At 35.0% G+C, this 19,218-nt stretch overlaps 1 protein-coding gene across 1 annotated transcript in view; it reads right to left on the bottom strand.

Moving 5' to 3' along the window:
- Homer1 (homer scaffold protein 1) overlaps positions 1 to 19,218 on the bottom strand; it is a 95,165-nt gene that overhangs the window by 25,240 nt on the left and 50,707 nt on the right. The window contains exon 5 of the mRNA XM_051182978.1: positions 18,065 to 18,204. Coding sequence (XP_051038935.1) covers positions 18,065 to 18,204 — 140 coding nt within the window. The remainder of the gene's footprint in view (positions 1 to 18,064; positions 18,205 to 19,218) is intronic.

The following is a 19,218-nucleotide window of genomic DNA, read 5'->3' as shown; positions in this document are numbered from 1 at the left end:
CTACAGAAGACCTCAGCAGTGCTAAATGGTATTCAGAGCTTAACATAATCAGAAGGGCTTCTCGCTCACAAAGTTTTCAGCAACTTAGAATTGTCTGACAAGTATGACAAAAAATTGGGCATTTGTGTATTTTTGGCTTCTGAGTTTTATATGAAGATGATGTAAACTCTCTAAAGAGGTTTAACTCAGTAACTACATTTAAGATTTGCATCTTAAAAGGGAAGAACATGCTGCCAAAGCCTCCTGGGAGCCAAGATGCTATTGCCAGGAGCTGCAAAGGTTTGATGAGGATGCTGCAGAGATTGATGTTTGCCTGGTCTCCAGTCTTCCTGGGTATGGCCCAATTCTCCCTGTGTAGAATAGGAATGTTTCCTCTAGGCCACTGTATATTCCTAGTAGGTAACTTGGTTTTTTGTTGTTGTTGTTTGTTTGTTTTTTTATTTTACAGGGGCTCACAGCTAAGTCCGCTTTGAGCCTCAGCAGAGACTGGAACTGCAGGAGTACAGAACCCTTCAGAAGTTGAACTGAATGCCTTTGCATTAGGAGATGGCCTGGGCCAGGTGTGGAATGCTATGGTGTGAACTCTACTGTTCTCCATGGGCTTGCATATTTGAATACATGGTCTCCAGCTGGTGTTTCTGCTTTGGGGACCTTTAAGGGGTGGGACAGAGCTGGAGAGAGCAGACTGTTGGGAAGGGGAACATGGGGGGGGGTTACGGCCAGACTCTACTTTGGACAGCCTTAGGTTCCCTCCCACTACTGTGTCCTGAGCTGTCTCTGCAGCTGTGCTGCCCCTGCCATGACAGACTGTACACTTCCATGTGGTGAGTACAAGCCAATGCTTTTCTTTCGGTTATTTTAACAGTCATGAGAACAGTATGTCAGCCAGCACCCTGCCTTCCCTTCTTCCTTCCCTACTCCTTTCGTCTCCTTCCTCCTTTCCCTGCCCCACACTTCGAGAACGGCAATGCAAGTTGAAATTGTACAGATTCAGACTTAGACTTGTAAATACAAAAAGATCAAGTATGGGAGGAAAATAAAAATGATTACTTCAATAGATTACTCTGTACTTGAAAACAAAAGGAAAATGAATGCTTTCATCCCTTCAAGTGCATTCCCTTAGCATCTATAATCAGTTAAAAAAGATGGACTGAAATGGAGTTTCTGTTTGCAATTTCCACGGTGACTCTGGATAAATGACTTATGTTCTGTTCTGCAAGTTCTCCTGATTGTAAAGTGGCAACAACACTACTTATTACAAACTACAATTCCTACTGATGTTGGAAGGATTAAAACTAGTTTTTATAGTTCAGATAATTCTTAACTACTCAAAATGCATTTGAGCATGATGGTCAAAGACTTATATTTCTATTTTACTGAGAGATGTAATGTTACATTGATGATTGCTAAGTAGCCAGCCTACCACTTTATATATTTTACAAACTTAATTCAAGCAGACAATGTATTAAATTTGTAAGTCAATAATATTTTTTTTTTAGTATTTTCTAGGTGTAAGATATTTCCATCATCCTTAAGGACTTTCTACCTTAACAGGTAAGAAAAATAAAGTCTAATATAGAAGAAACAATCAGTCACCTGCTAACAGATGTTTATCATGCCTCCATACTGTGTCATGTACCACAGCAGGCAGTGAGATTCAAGGATGAATAAGCATGGCAAAGGGTCTCAAAAAAACATCAAAGGCTAGAAACTAAAACTACATCTTTCCTCCTATTCCTTTACTCTTAAAGCTAAGTAGGAAAGAATTCTCACTTCTCCCAAGTCTTTAACTTTCCAGATGTCATTTCTGTGATCTCAAGATGAGGGCAAAATTATACTGAACCTACACAAATACACTACACTGGTTAAGTCAAGCACAAACAGACCTTTCTGGCAGCATCCATGTATCTATCTCAATGCTTATTTGTTAGAAAGCATTTATCAAGTAGCCAGGTGTTGGTGACACACACCTTTAATCCCAGCACTTGGGAGGCAGAGGCAGGCTGACCTCTGTGAGTTCGAGGCCAGCCTGGTCTAAAGAGTGAGTGCCAGGACAGGCTCAAAAACAAAACAGAGAAACCCTGTCTCGGAAAAAAAAAAAAAAAAAAAAAAAAAAAAGAAAAGAAAAAAAAATCATATATCAAGCATCTATGATGGTAGATGAGATTGTCCTTAGGAGCATCATGAGGGCAGTGCAGTACTAAGCAGTGTAGATAATGACTTTGCATTCATAACATGTCAAATGATATCCAGTGCATGAGGTTACACACACAAGCACATTAAATACTACACTGACATTACTGTACCTTCCACATAACCCTAACTTCTCAATATGCTCATTTTGCAAAATACCTTTGAGGCAATGTTGGAAAATTCAACTTCTTACAGTGCCTCTCTTGATTCTCTTGGTTGCAATATGCTTACATGAAAATCTGAGAATGCTTAGGACATGTGTGCCAGTGTCTGCTGATCCTATGATGATTTCAGGAACTTATCACTTAGCTCTATGCCAATATCTAAGCTAAGACTGAAGATAGACAGCTAGCTACTTGGTAAATATATAGAATGTAATCTTAGTACTACATTACCTAATCATAGAGCAAAGAAATCACATATAAGGACATTAACTGTGGCCTACACTCTCATAAATTGTCCAAATGAAGATCCCTTAATAATTCTCTGAATCTCTAACAATCAAGACTACTATGACTACAAACGCATAAGCATATGCACTAGACTCTAAGACATATGTAAATTACAATTATAAAATGAACATGGTGTCAAACCTCCTTTTAAAATGTTTATACCCAGAGATTAATGCTCTTCTCAATCTTACACAGACAAGTTTTGTTTAGCTGTGGGCAATGGTTAAGACAGAAACTCATCTGCTGAATGTTCAACTCTAAATGCAACCTCTTTTCACCACCCCTCCATTAAGAGTCAGTTAATTTCAGAGACAGAAGATGGGAAAGAATATTGTGAAATGTCTTCTAGACGTGGCATGGCCACCACCTTATGAATTTAACAGCAGTTATGGTTATCTGAACAAACTAATTGCCTGTCAACATTCCAAGATGGATGGAGGAATAACATAGGAGGCAACCTGCTTAGCTAAGGAGATGCTGGCTGCTAAGGGAGGGAGAGCCATTTCTCCTCAGGAGTGTAGCCACTGGTAAACTGCCCATGATCCAGTAAATAACATTATACCCATGTACATGCAAACATCGCTTATTAAGTTTCGTAGGTTATGGGGGGGGATGGGCTCCAGAGAGACTAGGGGTTAAGAGGAGATGAAGGGAAAGATGATCAAATACATTAATTGTCAAGAATAAAAAAAAAATGACTAAATACAAGAATAAGACCATATAGGTTTAACCTAAATGCATATCATGTCCTCAAAGTCTACAGACTCAATACTCAATGCACTTCAATTGTACCTTTTAGGCAATCTTAACCTATTTTTGTGCCAAATAATGACTACATTCTGTTAGTTATTATTTTTGAAGTTTGGTCTCCTTTCTTTACAACAGACCGGGGAAAATACTAAACAGAGACATAGAGGATTAGTCAAAGTTTTAATTCTGATTCTTTCAGATTTGTAAAAATTCCTTAATCTGGATATGACTAATGGTAGGCTGCACAGGCTCCTATAGATGGCCCTACAGCCCTGTTCATGGAGACTGCATGAACTGACCTCAGTGGGTTGGAAGAAGGAAAGAAAGGAAGGAGGGAGGAAGGGACATAGAAGGCATATGAAGGGGGAATTTGGGGTTGATATGACTAAGATACATCATATAAATGTATGAAATGATCTAAGAATTAAAAAAAGAATATTTGGGTTAGTTTTTTTAATCCCTAAAATTTCTATGCTTCAGAACTTTTCCTCTGAAAAAATGAGTAATAATAGTGTCTGTTCTATTTTTCATGAGAGACAACAGAAAACAAAATTTCATAAAAGCACAGGATATATATAAACCTGGCTGCTCTTTAATGAGTAGATTAACACATACCCTGGTATTACTTAATCTTTAAAAGAACTAAGGGTACTGCACACAACCTGGCATCCAGACTATGGTACTAGCACTCAGAAATAAATCATTACAAAGTATCTCCCCGGGAAGAAAATTAAAAAAAACAAAAAACAAAACAAAAAAAATGATGGCATTTCATTTAATACTGCAGAATTTCAGTAAATTAAATGCAAAGAGTGACCACTGTTGGCTCTTGTGTAGAGTACTTCTATAAACTAGTCTAGAACTTGTGCTGGATAGGTAGGTATGGCTCACATGTAGTATCAATTAGCAATATTTAGGGTGCTACTTTTCTAGCTACAGTAATGCATCACTCATTAAAGGTTTACATCTTGCTTGCCCAAAGAATGTAAATGTGACACCATTGTTTTCCATAGATTGGTGAAAGCTACTTTAGGGAGCAAATTTATTTTCAGCTGAGCAATTATTTATTGTGTGTGTGTGTGTGTGTGTGTGTGTGTATGGGCGTGCGTGTGCATGCGCCCACCCACACATGTGCACATCCTTAGGATTGAGTACACCTAGTCAGGATTTCAATGAACAGTGTTCCCAGCCTAACTATTACTAATACAGCTAAACTCCAAATTTGGAAGTGTAGGAGATTTAATTCATCCTACAAACTATTTATCAGCCTTGTTTCAATTATTAAGTCTAGTTACCAGATAACAATGCTTCTGAAACTTATCTCATTATAATAATCCATTCTAAGAGCTTATGAATTCATCCCCTATCTTAGGCTAGTGTTTTAATTTTACATGAATCTATCGTTGAAAAGTAGTAGCTGATATATTTTACATTTTGAATCTGTAGTGCCATCTGGGAAGAATTTAAATAATTTCAACTATGTGAGCACATTATGGCAAAGCATAAGATACTACTTTTTCATGTTATATTTAAAGGCAGGGCTAGCTAACTTGCTGTATGAAAACGGTTCCTTTATATAGCAGAGCAACATTACATGGCTTAACAATTATAAAGCCAAAACTGAATCTCAGGCACAGCCAAGACAGTTAGCCATCTCTTGACTAAAGATGGGGTCACATTAAGATAATCAAGTCCCTTCCCTTTTACCGAGCAGATGAAAATTGCTGCTCAGACAGACAAAGTCATTTGTCTAAGTGGACAGTACAGGTGGCTGAGCCAGAAGAACCTAAGTACAATCCCTACATTCTTGAGATGGTTAAGAACAGTCTATTTTTAGAGACAAAATGATGACAAAAACCATTATATTACAGGTTAGAGTACCCTTCTCTTAACTACTTGGAACTAGAAGTGTTTCAGATTTAAAACATTTTTCATATACATACTGATTTTCATATACATAATGGAGTATTTTGGAAATGAAATTCATTTATGTTTTATATACATTTTACATGCAGTCTGAAGATAATTTTACACAGGATTTTTGGTCTGCCTGAATGTAGACTATGAGTTACCACATATGGTCAGATGCATAATTGTCCATTTGTGGCATCATATTGACAATTAGAAAAAAGTTTCGATTTTGAAGTATTTCATATTCCAAAATTCTTAATCAAGGATATTCACTCTAAATTCATATTTCCCATAAAATTAATTCCTTTTTTAACTAAATTAGGTTCATGATGAATCCTATAAATTAGTCCTATGATAAAACAGGTGGAAGAAAGCATTGTTTTAAATATTAGACAAATTAACACCGCTAAGCTAGTGATCAATACTATTGTACATCTCCATTGTACTCCATCTGAAGTACATATTCATAAACTTTAATACTTGTTTCCATAACATATTAAGTAGAAAAGCAAGCATATGTTAGATATAAGGGATGCTTCTTTTTCCAAATTTAGAGCTTTTAAAAGATTTATTTATTATGTATACAGTGTTCTGCCTGCATGTATGCCTGCAGGCCATAAAAGGGCACCGGATCTCATTACAGATGATTGTGTGACAACATGCGGTTGCTGGGAATTGAACTCAGGGTCTCTGGAAGAACAGCCAGTACTTTTAACCTGAGCCATCTCTCCAGGCTTGGGATACTTTTTAAACAAGTATTTTAAGCAATAACTGACCTCTTAAAATTAAAATTACATTTGTGGCATATAAAAAACAAGGTTCAGGTTAATTTTGAGGCTTTATTAACTTTTATATGTAGTTTTACCAATGATCTCATGATTGTTCTCAAATTCACTGCATAGTTCACTGTTGACATAATTTTTAGTAAGAGAACACAATTCCCTCAAATATGCTTGTTGTAGAATTTGAATGTATACACTAAAGTGGATATGGAAAGCTGCAGTATGGACCACTTTCACCTACTTAGATCAATAGAGATACATAAAATGCTTAAATGACTGTGGATCATAAAACTATTAAATGAGCAATTGGGCTGTGGACAAAGCTCATTGGTAGAAAGCTTGCTGAACATGTAAAGATCCTAGGTTTGACTCTCAGCACTGCAAAAACAAAAGCAAACGAAGAAACACACATGCACACATATGGGTTGGGGACAGAATGGAACAGGAGGAAGGGAAATTGATTGAAGTAATTTCTTTCACTAAACTGAGTCAGCCAAAGAACAGTCCCCTCTGCAGTTCCCGTTCCTACACGCTATCCTTTGAGTAATCTAGGGTGTCTAGGACAGTTAGGTAATAGGCTGCTAGTAACGTTTGTAAAGTTTATTAAAAGGTATTATGGACAAGGGTATGTCTCAGTGTCAGGAGTGCCTGCCTAGAACGTGTGACCCACTGGGTCCTACCTCCCCAGCACTGCAAAACTAAAACTGACCACCACTTCCAACACTCTTCCCCTAGAGCAGTGAGCTCCAGCAGTGGTCCTCAACCTTCCTAATGCTGCGACCCTTTAATACAGTTCCTCATGCTGTGGTGAGCCACGGCCGTTTTGGTACTATTTCATTGAGCCACAACCGTTTTGGAACTATTTCATAACTGTAATTTTGCTACTATTACGAATTTTAACATGAATACTATGTTTTCCAATGGTGTTAGGCTACTCTCATGAAAGGGTTGTTTGACCCCAAGAGGTCACAATCCATAAGTTGAAAGCCACTTTCCTAGAGCTGTATGTTTCCCCTTTTTTATGGCCCATACGTTTAGTCATAAAATAAATATTTCAATGATATAATCATATAGGAAAATTTTATTTGTTTACAAATATCAGTGTATAAGCTTGAATCCTTCAATTCACCTCCTGATTTCCCGATTTAACAGATAACAAATTTTCTTTCTACATATCATGAAGTATTCATCAAATCTTTATTTGTATAGTAATACCAATTAAATAAAAGGGGAACCAGACATTTTTACTATAGCTTTTATTATTGTATAAAAGCTTATTTGTAAAAAAAAAATCAATTTAATACTTCATGCAGCCAAATTATTCTTTATACAAGGATATTCACTGATGAATCAAATACAATGCCATTACCTTCCAAAAGGTTACCTAATATTCATTCATAGATAAAATAAAGCACTTATAAATTTTTAAATAAACAGATAGAAACTATCAACAAAGAGATAGGCATGAATTACTATTTATAGACAATTCTTGGGAAGATTTAAAATTTGCCTCACAACATCCCTGTGAGGTAGGGAAGTGGATTCATGACAACATATGTATGTGAGCAATGTTACATGTGCTAAGATTACATATAGAAAAGTTGCTGTATTTGCTAAGTTCCAAAACAAATAACATCTATGAAGCAGTTTTATTTAAAAGTCCAAGAAAACCAGGTTGCCTTTTTTTTTTTTTTTTTTTTTTTCTTTTAACTAGTCCATCCGTAAGCTATTTTGATTTTCAACAGATTTTTTTTCCCCCTCCATCAAGGGCTTTTCAGTCTTCGGAAAATTACTGAAGCAAGTATTATGGCATTTTCCAAAGTTCTAAAACTTCCTAAGTCCCTCTCTTCTTTCTCTAGGTGGCGATAGTTTAGATGTTCTTCCCACATGGAATTCAAGCAGGTGTCTTCTTTTAAGTAACTACTTTCTTCTCATTCTTCAACGTTAGAATTGCACGGCTGGGTCTTTTAAACTGTCATGTTTCTTTCAGGAGCTCCTCTCAGTCAGGGATCGTTTATATCTTTTCAATTAGAGTAAACTGCAGATCCTCTTCTTCCAAGGGAAATGGGGACTATGTTAAAAAATAGCCAAGGCCAGAGTTCTCCAGCAAGGAAAATTGGCTGTCTTCACAGCAGGGAGAAAAGTCCATCTCGGAGAACTGATTTTTTTTTTTTTAACTTGAAAAAAATGACTATCCATTAAGTATAGGATGAAAGGGAATAAAGAGAACAACTTCTCCATAAAAAGAAAAAAAATATTCAAATAGAATTTATTTAAAAAGTGGTAGCTGGGGAAAAGGATGGGAATCTACTCAGCAGATATGTAATGTTTTGTATTTATTTCTCACTAGCCAATGTGTCCTTCTGCAGTAAAACCCAAATATGCTCCTCTGACTAGTATGAGGTCAGGGCTTGACTACTAGCAGAGCCTGTATGTGTAAGGCTTCTAAAATCCCATTAAAGATCTTTCTCTTTCTTTGTCATGGAACCTAACTTTGTGGCCACATGTAACGGTGACAAGACAGTTAATACCTCTTAGAAGAGATATAACTATCAGCTGGGTGTGTGTAAACACCTGTAATTCCAGTACTTGGAAAGCTAAGATGAAGAAAATTCAAGGCCAGTCTGAGCTACATAGCCAGATCCTGTCTCACAAAACAATGCAAAAGCAAAAGCAAAAGCAAAAAGCAAAGCAAAGCAAAGCAAAGCAAAGCAAAGGGTATAAACAACAGCAGTGTGCTTGGGCTTGGCAGGAGACAACACACAGGATTTGTTTCATTATATAACTTAACAAATTAATACTACACATTCTCTGTACTGCATGGGGGACTCCTGTATTTTGCAGACCATGAGGAACTCCTTTAATAATAATTTAGCTTATAAATAAGCATACCTTAGAAAAATTTAGTTACAAAAATGTATTATGCCAGAGGATCAAATAAGTTTTCTAAAAACATTTTCTAATGAGCATTGTCATTAACCTCACATTTATAGACATCAAAATTAGTATCTTGGATTAAGAAAGCACTTTGCAGAACTTTGCAGTTTAAGAGTTTCATGGACTACTTTTACAGTTGAAAATTTAAACAAAGCCCTTTGGTGTCTCAAGTAAAAGTTTTTAACATTAATTTCTTTAGGATTTCCTATTCTACTATGAACACAAAGCTTTTAAAATATCCTATGAGATAACCATTGCATTCCTGCATGGCTGGAAGATAAATGAGTTTACTAAACTCTTAAATGCCTTAGCTACAAAACACAAAATACTGTCAAAAAAATAAGTATTGATCACATTAAGTGATCATTTAAAACCAGATGACAAGGTGCAACAACAATAAAAAAAGTACTGATCATATAAGTGACCATTTAAAATACCCAGCTGACATAGTGCCATAAAAAAAGGCCATTTGTATAGTAGTAATTATACTAGAAATCAATTATCGGAAACAAATAACTTTAATATACAAAACAATACACCTTAAAAGTCAACTTTAATATACAAAACAATACACCTTAAAAGTCAGGTAGCAAGTGAACGCTATTTATATTCTCTCTATATAAGAACTACTTCCTACATGACTGAGAGAGAAAAAGAAAACAGGAAATCTTCACCTTTGAACACAGTAAAAGTGATGTCTATTGTTATGTTCTTTAAAAATATTAGTATTTTTATAAGAATTTTTCCTATCAAGTTTCCTTTTTCCTTTGAAACAGCCCATGGATATTGCTGACTTTGCTAACGCATAAAACACTAAAACCGTGACACTGTGAGGCATAAGTAAAGAAATTCCTAACAGGAGTTAGTATGACAGAAAAATGCTACAAATCTAGGAAGAGTGGGACCTTGTTTACCCTGATAAAGAATATCTACAAAACCTGTACAGCTGAAATTTGGTGAAAGACTGAATGTTTCACCTAAGATCAGAAACAAGAAAAGGGCTCTCCCACTTTCTTCATACTTAATACTGTACTAGCTGGGGCCATCAGTCAGGAAAATGAAATACAAGGCACCTGGATGAACGGTAGTACAACAAAGCTACACCAATTGGCAGAAAATTAAATTTTAGTCATAGAAAATCCTAAAGAATCCACATTAAAACTACTAAAATTAATACATTAATTTAAACAAAACCTTATCAGAATCCCAAACAGTTTCTTTCTAGGAATTTAGAGGGAATTTCTTTAAAAAAAAAAAAGTTTATATGTATTTTTATTATTTTTAAAAAACTGAGCTATACATTTTTCCTGCTCCCTTCCTTTCTCCCCTCTCCCTTTCCACCCTACCCAGTCCCCCACGCTCCCGATGCACTCAAGAGATTTGGTCTTTTCCCCTTTCCAGGGGACCCACGTACATCTCTCTTAGGGTTCTCTTTGTTACCTAGGTTTAGAGGGAATTTCTATAGGATAAACTTTGCTTAGAAATTGTAAGGACTCAAGAGTTACCACTTAAAAAGAAGAAAAAAGCTAATCAAATCATATTTCCCAATTTTAAAGATTAATTAAAGCTAATATAATGAAGGCAATGTAATACTGGCATAAGGAAAGAACTTACCAGTGGGCCAGAACTGATAGCCCAGGAATAAATTTCCATTTTTATGGTTTTTGTTCAGAATACTAAGATATTTTCAATACAGAAAAAACAGCCTTTAAAAAAAATTGTGCTGGGAAAACTAGATAATCACATAAAAGAATGAAGGCAAGTTTCTACCTCATATCACAAGTAAAAAAAGAATCATAGATTAAAATTGAAGAGTTGAAACTCAGAAGAATGTATGTGTTGCAAATCTTTTGACCTCAGATGAGTCAGTGATTTCTTAATATTACAGCATCAAAAACAGAAATGTTAAAACTTTTATACAGCAAAGCACATCGAAAAGAGGCAAATCATTTACCTGGTAAGAGTTTAATATCTAGGCTATCTAAAAGACTCCTACAAGTCAAAAATAAAGGGTCAAACCTCACCCGAAAGGGGTAAAGGATCTGAGTAGCATTTCTCTGAAGATATCTAGTGGTCTACATACATGTCAAAGATGCCATTAGGGAAGTCAAAATCCCAATAAAATACAAATGCATCCAGAAGATGGTGCTCGTAAGAAGATGAGAGTGCTGACTCAAGCACATGCACCAGGAGGGTTGAAGGAGACAAATAATGACAAGTCCTGGTGCTGTGTAAACAAAAGAACCCTCATATTCCAGAGAAAGAAGTGCAAATCGGTGCAGCTGCTTGCCAACCGTCTGGCGATTCCTCTCAAGTGTTACCACTGAATGAATACATGACTGTGCGCATTATATGACTTCTTACATGAAATGTACATAATGGAGAAGACCACACAGGCAGAGTAGATTCATGATTGTTTAGTGTTGGAGATGAAAGAGAGCATGTATGTGTAAGCAAGGTGGGTACTTCCTGATGGATATAGGTTTGTTTTTATCTTGGACAAGCTTCAGGAGTGGTGAAAATTCATTATAGTTAAGGATGTATAACTATTTGAATATATTAAAACTGCTGAATTGTACATTTAATATGTGAATATTAAACAGCATATTAAATATTGTTTAGCAAGCAAATTCTCTGAGAAACTGCCATTAGAAATAGTAAAAGAGGTCTGGAGAGATGGCTCAGAGGTTAAGAGCACTGGCTATTCTTCCAGAGGTTCTGAGTTCAATTCTCAGCATCCACATCATGGCTCACAAGCATCTTAATGAGATCTGGTGCCCTCCTCTGGCCTGTAAGCATACATGCAGGCAGAATATTATCTATGTAATTAATAAAAATTACAAAAAAAAAATAGTAAAGAGAGCCTGATGGTGGTAGCACATGTCTTTAATCCCAGTACTCAGGAGGCGGAGGCAGGTGGATCTTTGTGAGCTTGAGGCCAGCATGGTCTACAGAGTGAGTTCTAGGACAACCTGATTACAGAAACAAACAAACAAACGAATGAATGAATGGTAAAGGGAATATTAACAGCCTTTTGTTAGAATTATGACATTAGGCTGATTATTCTTCAAATATGTATCTCTGCTAGTTCTACTAAATATGTGTGTGCTTATGTTAATAAACAAGTTGAACCACCTTGATGTACCTTTTCTATTATATCAGTTAATAGCAGGAAGAGCAAAAGGCCAATAATATGAATAATTACTCATTATTTACTGTTTATCTAAAGCAAGTAGAAATGTATGAAGGATAGAAATTCAGGCCAATGAGACCTAGTTTGTAAGTTGGCAATTCCTGAGTTCGGAGTTAAACATGTAGAACAATAAAAAAAGAGGAGGGTGTGTTTGAAAAGTGACCCTGGCTTATAGTTTATACAGAGAGAACTCCCCTGAGCAGATTAGACTCCAATGTCCCAAACTTGTGGAGATTTCTCTCTGATGAAATCCAGCTACTCAGCAGATAAGGTAACACAACACTCAATTCTGGGTCTACCTTGGTAAAATGAAGTGGCTTCCGAACCATATAACAGCCAAAGTTCCTTCTATCTCCAAAATCCTAATATTTTAAACTTTGGTGTAGGAAAAGCCATAAAAATTGACAGACTGATCAACACACTAACTGTAATTGGCACAATGGCAAACTGACACATGAACACAGTGTATGGTCATTTTCGCACTTTTCATAGCTATGCTTTCTCTACTCCATAAGGAAGGCAGTTGCTGGAGCATACTTCCCACATATTTTAGCAAATTGTCATTTTATTTTCATGTGGTGTAAGACTAATGTAAGGAACGAGCATCTGTCTGACCCTTACAGGTTGGTTTCAAAAGTCTAGAAGAGAAATCAGCTGGCCACTAGATGACATCCCTCTAGCTTCACTTCTAAAAACTTCAGTATCTTCACACTCTAATTAACGATAGATCTCACCATTTTTACCATCACCTCTACCATGAATTTCACCTACATTTGTGGCTTGCCTGCCTCTCTCCCAGTTTGTTATATCTTGGTCTTAATCCTTAATACTCTTTTTTTCCTTAAGTGCCAGAGCAGACTTGTCCAAACTGCAAACCTCTCTCCGATGGAATCCACACAAGAGTTTGCTAACAACAGAAAGAGAGGGGAATCTTTTAAAAGTCCTCCAAAGGAAGAGATAGTAATCTAGATTAATCTCATCCATGGCCAGTTACCACATAGCTAACTGCAGCTACACAGTCACAAAAAGAAGCTGACAGCCACTAGAGATGAATGACTCAATACCTTTCTTCACTTCCAGGAACAGCAGAGAAGGGAAGGGAAAGGGACTAAAACCCATGCTGCAAGTAGCTTAGAAATGTCTGGATCTCACTGAATCATTTCTTGTTATAAGTAACCTATACTGAGTGAGAATGCCTCAAAAAAGGCTTTGGCAAATTTTACACATTTGGCAAAATCTCACATGACTTCAGAAAATGAAGAGTAGTTTTCCAAAAATTTAAGAGAAAATTAGGTGTATCTATTCAGAAAACTATTTAACAATCTTGGTCAATAAGCTATATTCTTTGTTAGATTTTATTTTAAAAGACATAAATTGCTTCTCAGCTTAGAGAGAATGCAAAACAGTATTTAAGTAGCAAATTAACAAGATAGCACTTGTTATAAAATGCTACCCTTTCACAATTATAGTAAATTCTGGATATTTAAATTGCTGAGTTGTGATCTCAAGTTATCTTAGCTTTCATATTAATTCTGAAAAATCTAGCATAATTTTTAAGGTTTGACAATGCAAAGGCACAACAGTATCAGTTAAGGAAACTGTACAATGTAAAATTTTTGTCTATAATTTTATCAGTGTTAAAAATCATTCATGAATTTAAATCTAAGCTTTATAGATTTATCCAAACAAAAATCATCTACAGCAATTATTTTTACTTTAGCTCTTAACTATAACCTTCAAAGTTCTGTTTGCTTCTTGAAAAGGAGGGAAACATATCCCTGGATGCATATAGTATGTGGTAACTTAGACTCCTTTTTGAGATAACTTCCACTATGTAACCTAGGCTGGCCTGGAACTCATGGAGCTCTGCCTGCCAGAGTGCTAGGGTAGTGGTGTGTGCCAACATGTCAGGTGGTACTTAGACTTCGTAACACCATTCAGTCTTTTCTGATTTGTAACATCCGCAAGTAAATACAAACTGCATTTAATTAATAAAAAGCACATCTTGGTATACTTTAGCTCATGTAAATATAAATACTTTAATTTTAAATAAATTGATTAAAATTTACCTAAAATACCCAATGAAATTTAGTTTTTGAAACTGCATAAACTCTTCTAGATATAATTTCAATCTAGTCACTTTCTGAAGCTTAGATAATACATGGAGTAGATTAACTCAGGTGTTTATGATTACACTGTTTTTATAGCAAAAAGCAATATACTAGAAAATATTTCTGCATACACCTTTTAATGAGTTGTTGCAAACACATAGGAAGTGACAGAAATATCTCTAACAGAATAGAAGATACATGCAGTACCTCCAAAATGCATAGAGTCCATCAGCACCAGGAGAATGTATTATCCAAACATTAGAAGAATTCAAATATAATCAGTGCTTGAAAGAGCCTACTTCCCATTACAGTAGCCAAACTTATCAAAATTTGTCAGTACAAAAATAGCTTCACAAACTGCTGATATTTGTTCCTAACTCTCAAAAAGATGATAGCAGTTATTTACCAATATAATACTGCATCTCTGAGAATCAACATTATAATTAACAAAATAAAAATTTTTAATTTTCAGTAGTATACTTCAGTATCACATTCCAACAGCACTACAATAATATAAAACTAACTACTTTTGAGAGAATTTAGATTGTCTTAAATCTTATTTTAAAAAATCCAACCACTTATTGTAAGAGGTAACACATTCTAGAATCCCACATAAATAACACCAGGAAGCAAACAATTACCTTGAATAAGAGAGGAAAACTTTTTTTTTACATGAACATATACAGATTAGTCTATTAGGATCTAACTATATTTTAGTTCCCGCTACTTTAAGACTATGGTCTCAAATTACACCCTAAAAAGTCACTTCAGTTTGTCAATGAGTTTTTGTTCAACCGTAAAAGGATATTATCATTTAAGTTAAAAATAATTTTTAAGTTAAAACTAATTTTAAATAAAAAAAGCAATTTAGAAAAGATTTAATAACATACCCTCAAAGAAATTAGCAAACATTTACCTTCATGGCCTTTCTGTTTTACAACTCCTAAGCGTTTGAAAACATTTTAAAAAGTATACCAAAGAGTGTTCATTCCTCAAAATGTATTTGATGAGACTATTATTGCATAGTATATGACAGGGCCATAAAACAGTACTATAGCATTTAACTAAGGAGTACATAGCCCATATGTTACACTTAAATTAGGACTACAGTTCTTAAAAACCAAAGAAAGTAGCAAATGATCCAAGGTAGGGCATTATGCCACTGAATTAGGTAAAACAAAAACTGTCACAGCTTAATATTTCCTGAAAAGTTATACTGTATTTCCTTAAAACATTATAAATATTATAATATATAACATGTTATATATTACACACACACACACACACACACACACACACACACACACACACACACACGTATTTCCTTAAAAGTTCAAGATAGTTTTAAGAAACAAATGTGGATTAAATTATGTATCTGGGATTTGCTTTTAAAATAATATAATGGAGGCTGGGGAGTTGGCTCAGTGCTTAAGAGCACTTGTTGCTCTTATAGGGGACCAATATTCAGATCCAAACACTCACATGGTGGCTCACAACCATCTATAACTCCAGTTCTACGAGATCTGACACCCTCTTCTGGCTTCTGTGGGAACCGGGCATGGACACGCCTGCATGCAAAACACTCATACACATAAAATGTTTTAAAAATTGTGTATAAGTTATGATATGTATACATATATACATATTAGGGCAGGGTCAGCAGAACTGAGCTGTCAAATCAAAGTCATTACTAATGAGTAATTGGACCTAGGACACATAAACTAAATTTCAGGATTTAGTGTTCTCATAAGCCAAAGGCATGTGCTTTCAATCTGTGATGCTTTACATCATAATTCAGCATGCACATATGTGTGTATATACACACACACACACATATATATATACACATACATATATACATATACATATGTGTGTGTGTAACACTGAAACACTACAATGAGCTTTTTTGATGTTTTCTACTTGTCTTCTTTTTCAGAAGCTATGAAAATAAGTTGATTTGAAACTACTACAGTTTGGGAAATCTTGAATAATACCATCCCTGAGGACTTGACAATCGGAAATTCTTGCAGTAGCTGTAAATAATCTACCTCCCATGAAAAATCTGTATTTTAGTCAAAGAAGTAAATGAATGCTGAATCATGTATCAATGAACTCAAAGGAATATTTTTATAAAATCCTATAGTTTGGAATACTTAAAATAATAAAAAAAACTATATGATTATAAAATGCCTTTAACATAATTATAAGATTAAATTAATATCCTAGGTTTTCTATTTAGAACACTGTCAAATCCTCCATGACAAGTCACGGAAGTCACAGCAGTATCTTTAAGGTAAAAGTGATTCCCAACAGACACTCAAGAACACAGAGGAAAAAAAAAAACAACAACAACAGATGAGGATCAATTCTAAGGAAGTAGCATCAATATTAAAGATTAGTAAAACAGTAAACATTTAGAAAATTTTAAGTTTATAAAGTGGAAGTAGCTTCTACAAATGTTAAATTTAAAAGTTCTTATTTCTAAATGCCACAGTATTCAGTACAGATGGTTCAATTTAGGTGTTAAATTAAGTATAAAATTATGATCAGTGAAGTTCAGTCTTTTAAATGGAAATGTTAAGTATTACTTAATTGAAAGGAATTTTTTCCTCTCCTAAATAGTTAAAATTCTATCCTACAATATCATTTTTTATAATTAAATAATGTAATTTTTGTGATGCTATCAAAGAACTGCAGTCTTGTTTAAAAGACAGCTCACTAAATCAACATGAATGTCTGGTAGTAAGATTGAGGGAATGAAGGTTTACCTGAGTTCAGCTATCTGTAGAGCTAGAGAAAGAAAGCACTTGCAACTTACTTCATTCAATATGTCTTACTGTCTTATGTAGAATTAGTATTAGTGCATCCTTATTTCTTATTAAGTCATTCCTGATTTCCTTCCACCTCAGCCTGATATGCTTAATCCTACACCCTATTATTTAATACACTTCAATCAAACTTAAACTTCACTTAAGACAGCTTAAAATATCTCACTTTGTAACTTTTAATCTGTCAAAGAATTTAATTTTCTAAAAATTGGTCCTTCCACAAATGTGCAGTAAAACAAAAACTATTTTCTTAATTTTACATAAACTACTTGGTTAAAAGCATTAAAATAAGAGTAAAAATTAATGTTAGCAGATTACAGATAGGCTTTGTTAAAAAATATTTTCAATAGTACCATTTCACATTTCTCTCTACATTCTAATAATCCCAGTGTCACCAATAATTAATATAACTAGTTTATAATACATTTAGAATACACTGTATCTTTTAGAATACAGAATTCTTTATAAAATTCAGAAGCAATTCAAGCTTTTCCTCTTGTTGGTACACAAAACAACCAGCCATTACTGTTCACTGTCTTCTGTGAAATTATGCAATTACACCTCTAGGACGATGGTAAAGCTTAACTTTAGAGTAGGAATCCTATTGCTTCTAATTACAACGTATAAGTCTTAATTAAGTTACATACATGAAAACAGAAAACTGGTTAACAAACAGGGTCTTTAAAAAATAGAAGGGTTTTATGTTTTGTTCTATTAAAATAACTCAATATCCCCCTTTCCACATAGATAATAAAAATATTCATTCAGTCAACCAAAAACAATAGATTAAAGAAGTCTGACCTGGGATTTTTCACTCAAGGACTGTAACTTCAAGAGTTTCTGAAACCAAATAAGCTTCTATTTTTATACATCTTATTGAATCATGATTGCTGAATTGAATGTGTACCTATGTGCAAATGGCAATGCATTCTGAGCTGGTTCAGCCCTTGGCTCTGAGTTCTGTGTCACATCAGGGGCTCTTTCATCATCTGTCCCATTGATGCTTTCTGGTGTTAAAGGAGACTGAAGATCTCCGCCTGCTGATTCCTTTAAAAGGAAAGAAGAAAGGAAAAGAGAGAAAGAGGCTTTTAAAAAAGTGTTACACTTTTGTTGAAGCAGACATTGTCACCTAAATGAATTGCTTGTGATGAATCAAATAGCAATTGAAATTTCAATTAGATTTTAAAGAAAGACAATTATTTTTGTAGGAAAGCAACTGATAAGAAAATTAACCAAAATACAATTTAAAAGTATAAAGATAACAATTCAGAAAGTGCCTGGGTTATTACAAACAACTAAATAGAATAAATAAAATGAACAGAGTTACTTCAGAATTTGAAATGGCAGTTGGGCGGGGTGGTGTTTGCCTGCATCCCAGCACTCAAGGATGATGAGGCAGGAGGAGAGTGTCTTAAGGCCAGCTGAGCAGCACAACAAGACACTCTCAGCAGAACAAAAGGGTAGTACCACCTATTCCAGGGTAAGGCGGGCTGTACTAAGTCTAATAAAGCCTGAAATGAAATTTCCTTAGTTTCATCCTTTTCAGCTAAACCAAACGGGCCCTTTATTATTTAACAAACATTCACGGAAAACTCATTCCACCTCATTCATACTTCAATAAAACTATCAATACCTGTCTTTACTGTGCACAAGTTTGACAGGGAAACCTGGGGGACAAACTTCATAGAGTTAAGATTTCAGGCAAGCATCCTACTATTCTCTGGTATAAATTATTCCCTATGTTGTCACCATTCAGAGCCATCATCTCTGAAATCCCAGTTCCTGACAACTGTAGCAATTCTTATAGAGGGCCCAGTGTGTGCCCAGCATGGAGTGAGGCCATGGGTTTCCTCTGATCCTGTCCGACAGGAGCCACCTTTAAAGATACTGCTTCTGTGACTGCCAAAATTCATACTTTTCATGGAGGCTCCCCCCCCCAAGTTCTTAATTATAAAGTCTAGAAGATTAACAAGCTTTTAATTAAGTTAAAGGCCTTTTATAATTCAGTCAATATTAAAGATTAGCAAAATAGTAAACATTTATAAGCAATGCACTCCTCAT

The sequence above is a fragment of the Phodopus roborovskii genome, unplaced genomic scaffold (assembly GCF_943737965.1).
Source record: "Phodopus roborovskii unplaced genomic scaffold, PHOROB, whole genome shotgun sequence".
NCBI classification, from domain to species: domain Eukaryota; kingdom Metazoa; phylum Chordata; class Mammalia; order Rodentia; family Cricetidae; genus Phodopus; species Phodopus roborovskii.
This window is presented reverse-complemented; position numbering and strand designations above follow the sequence as displayed.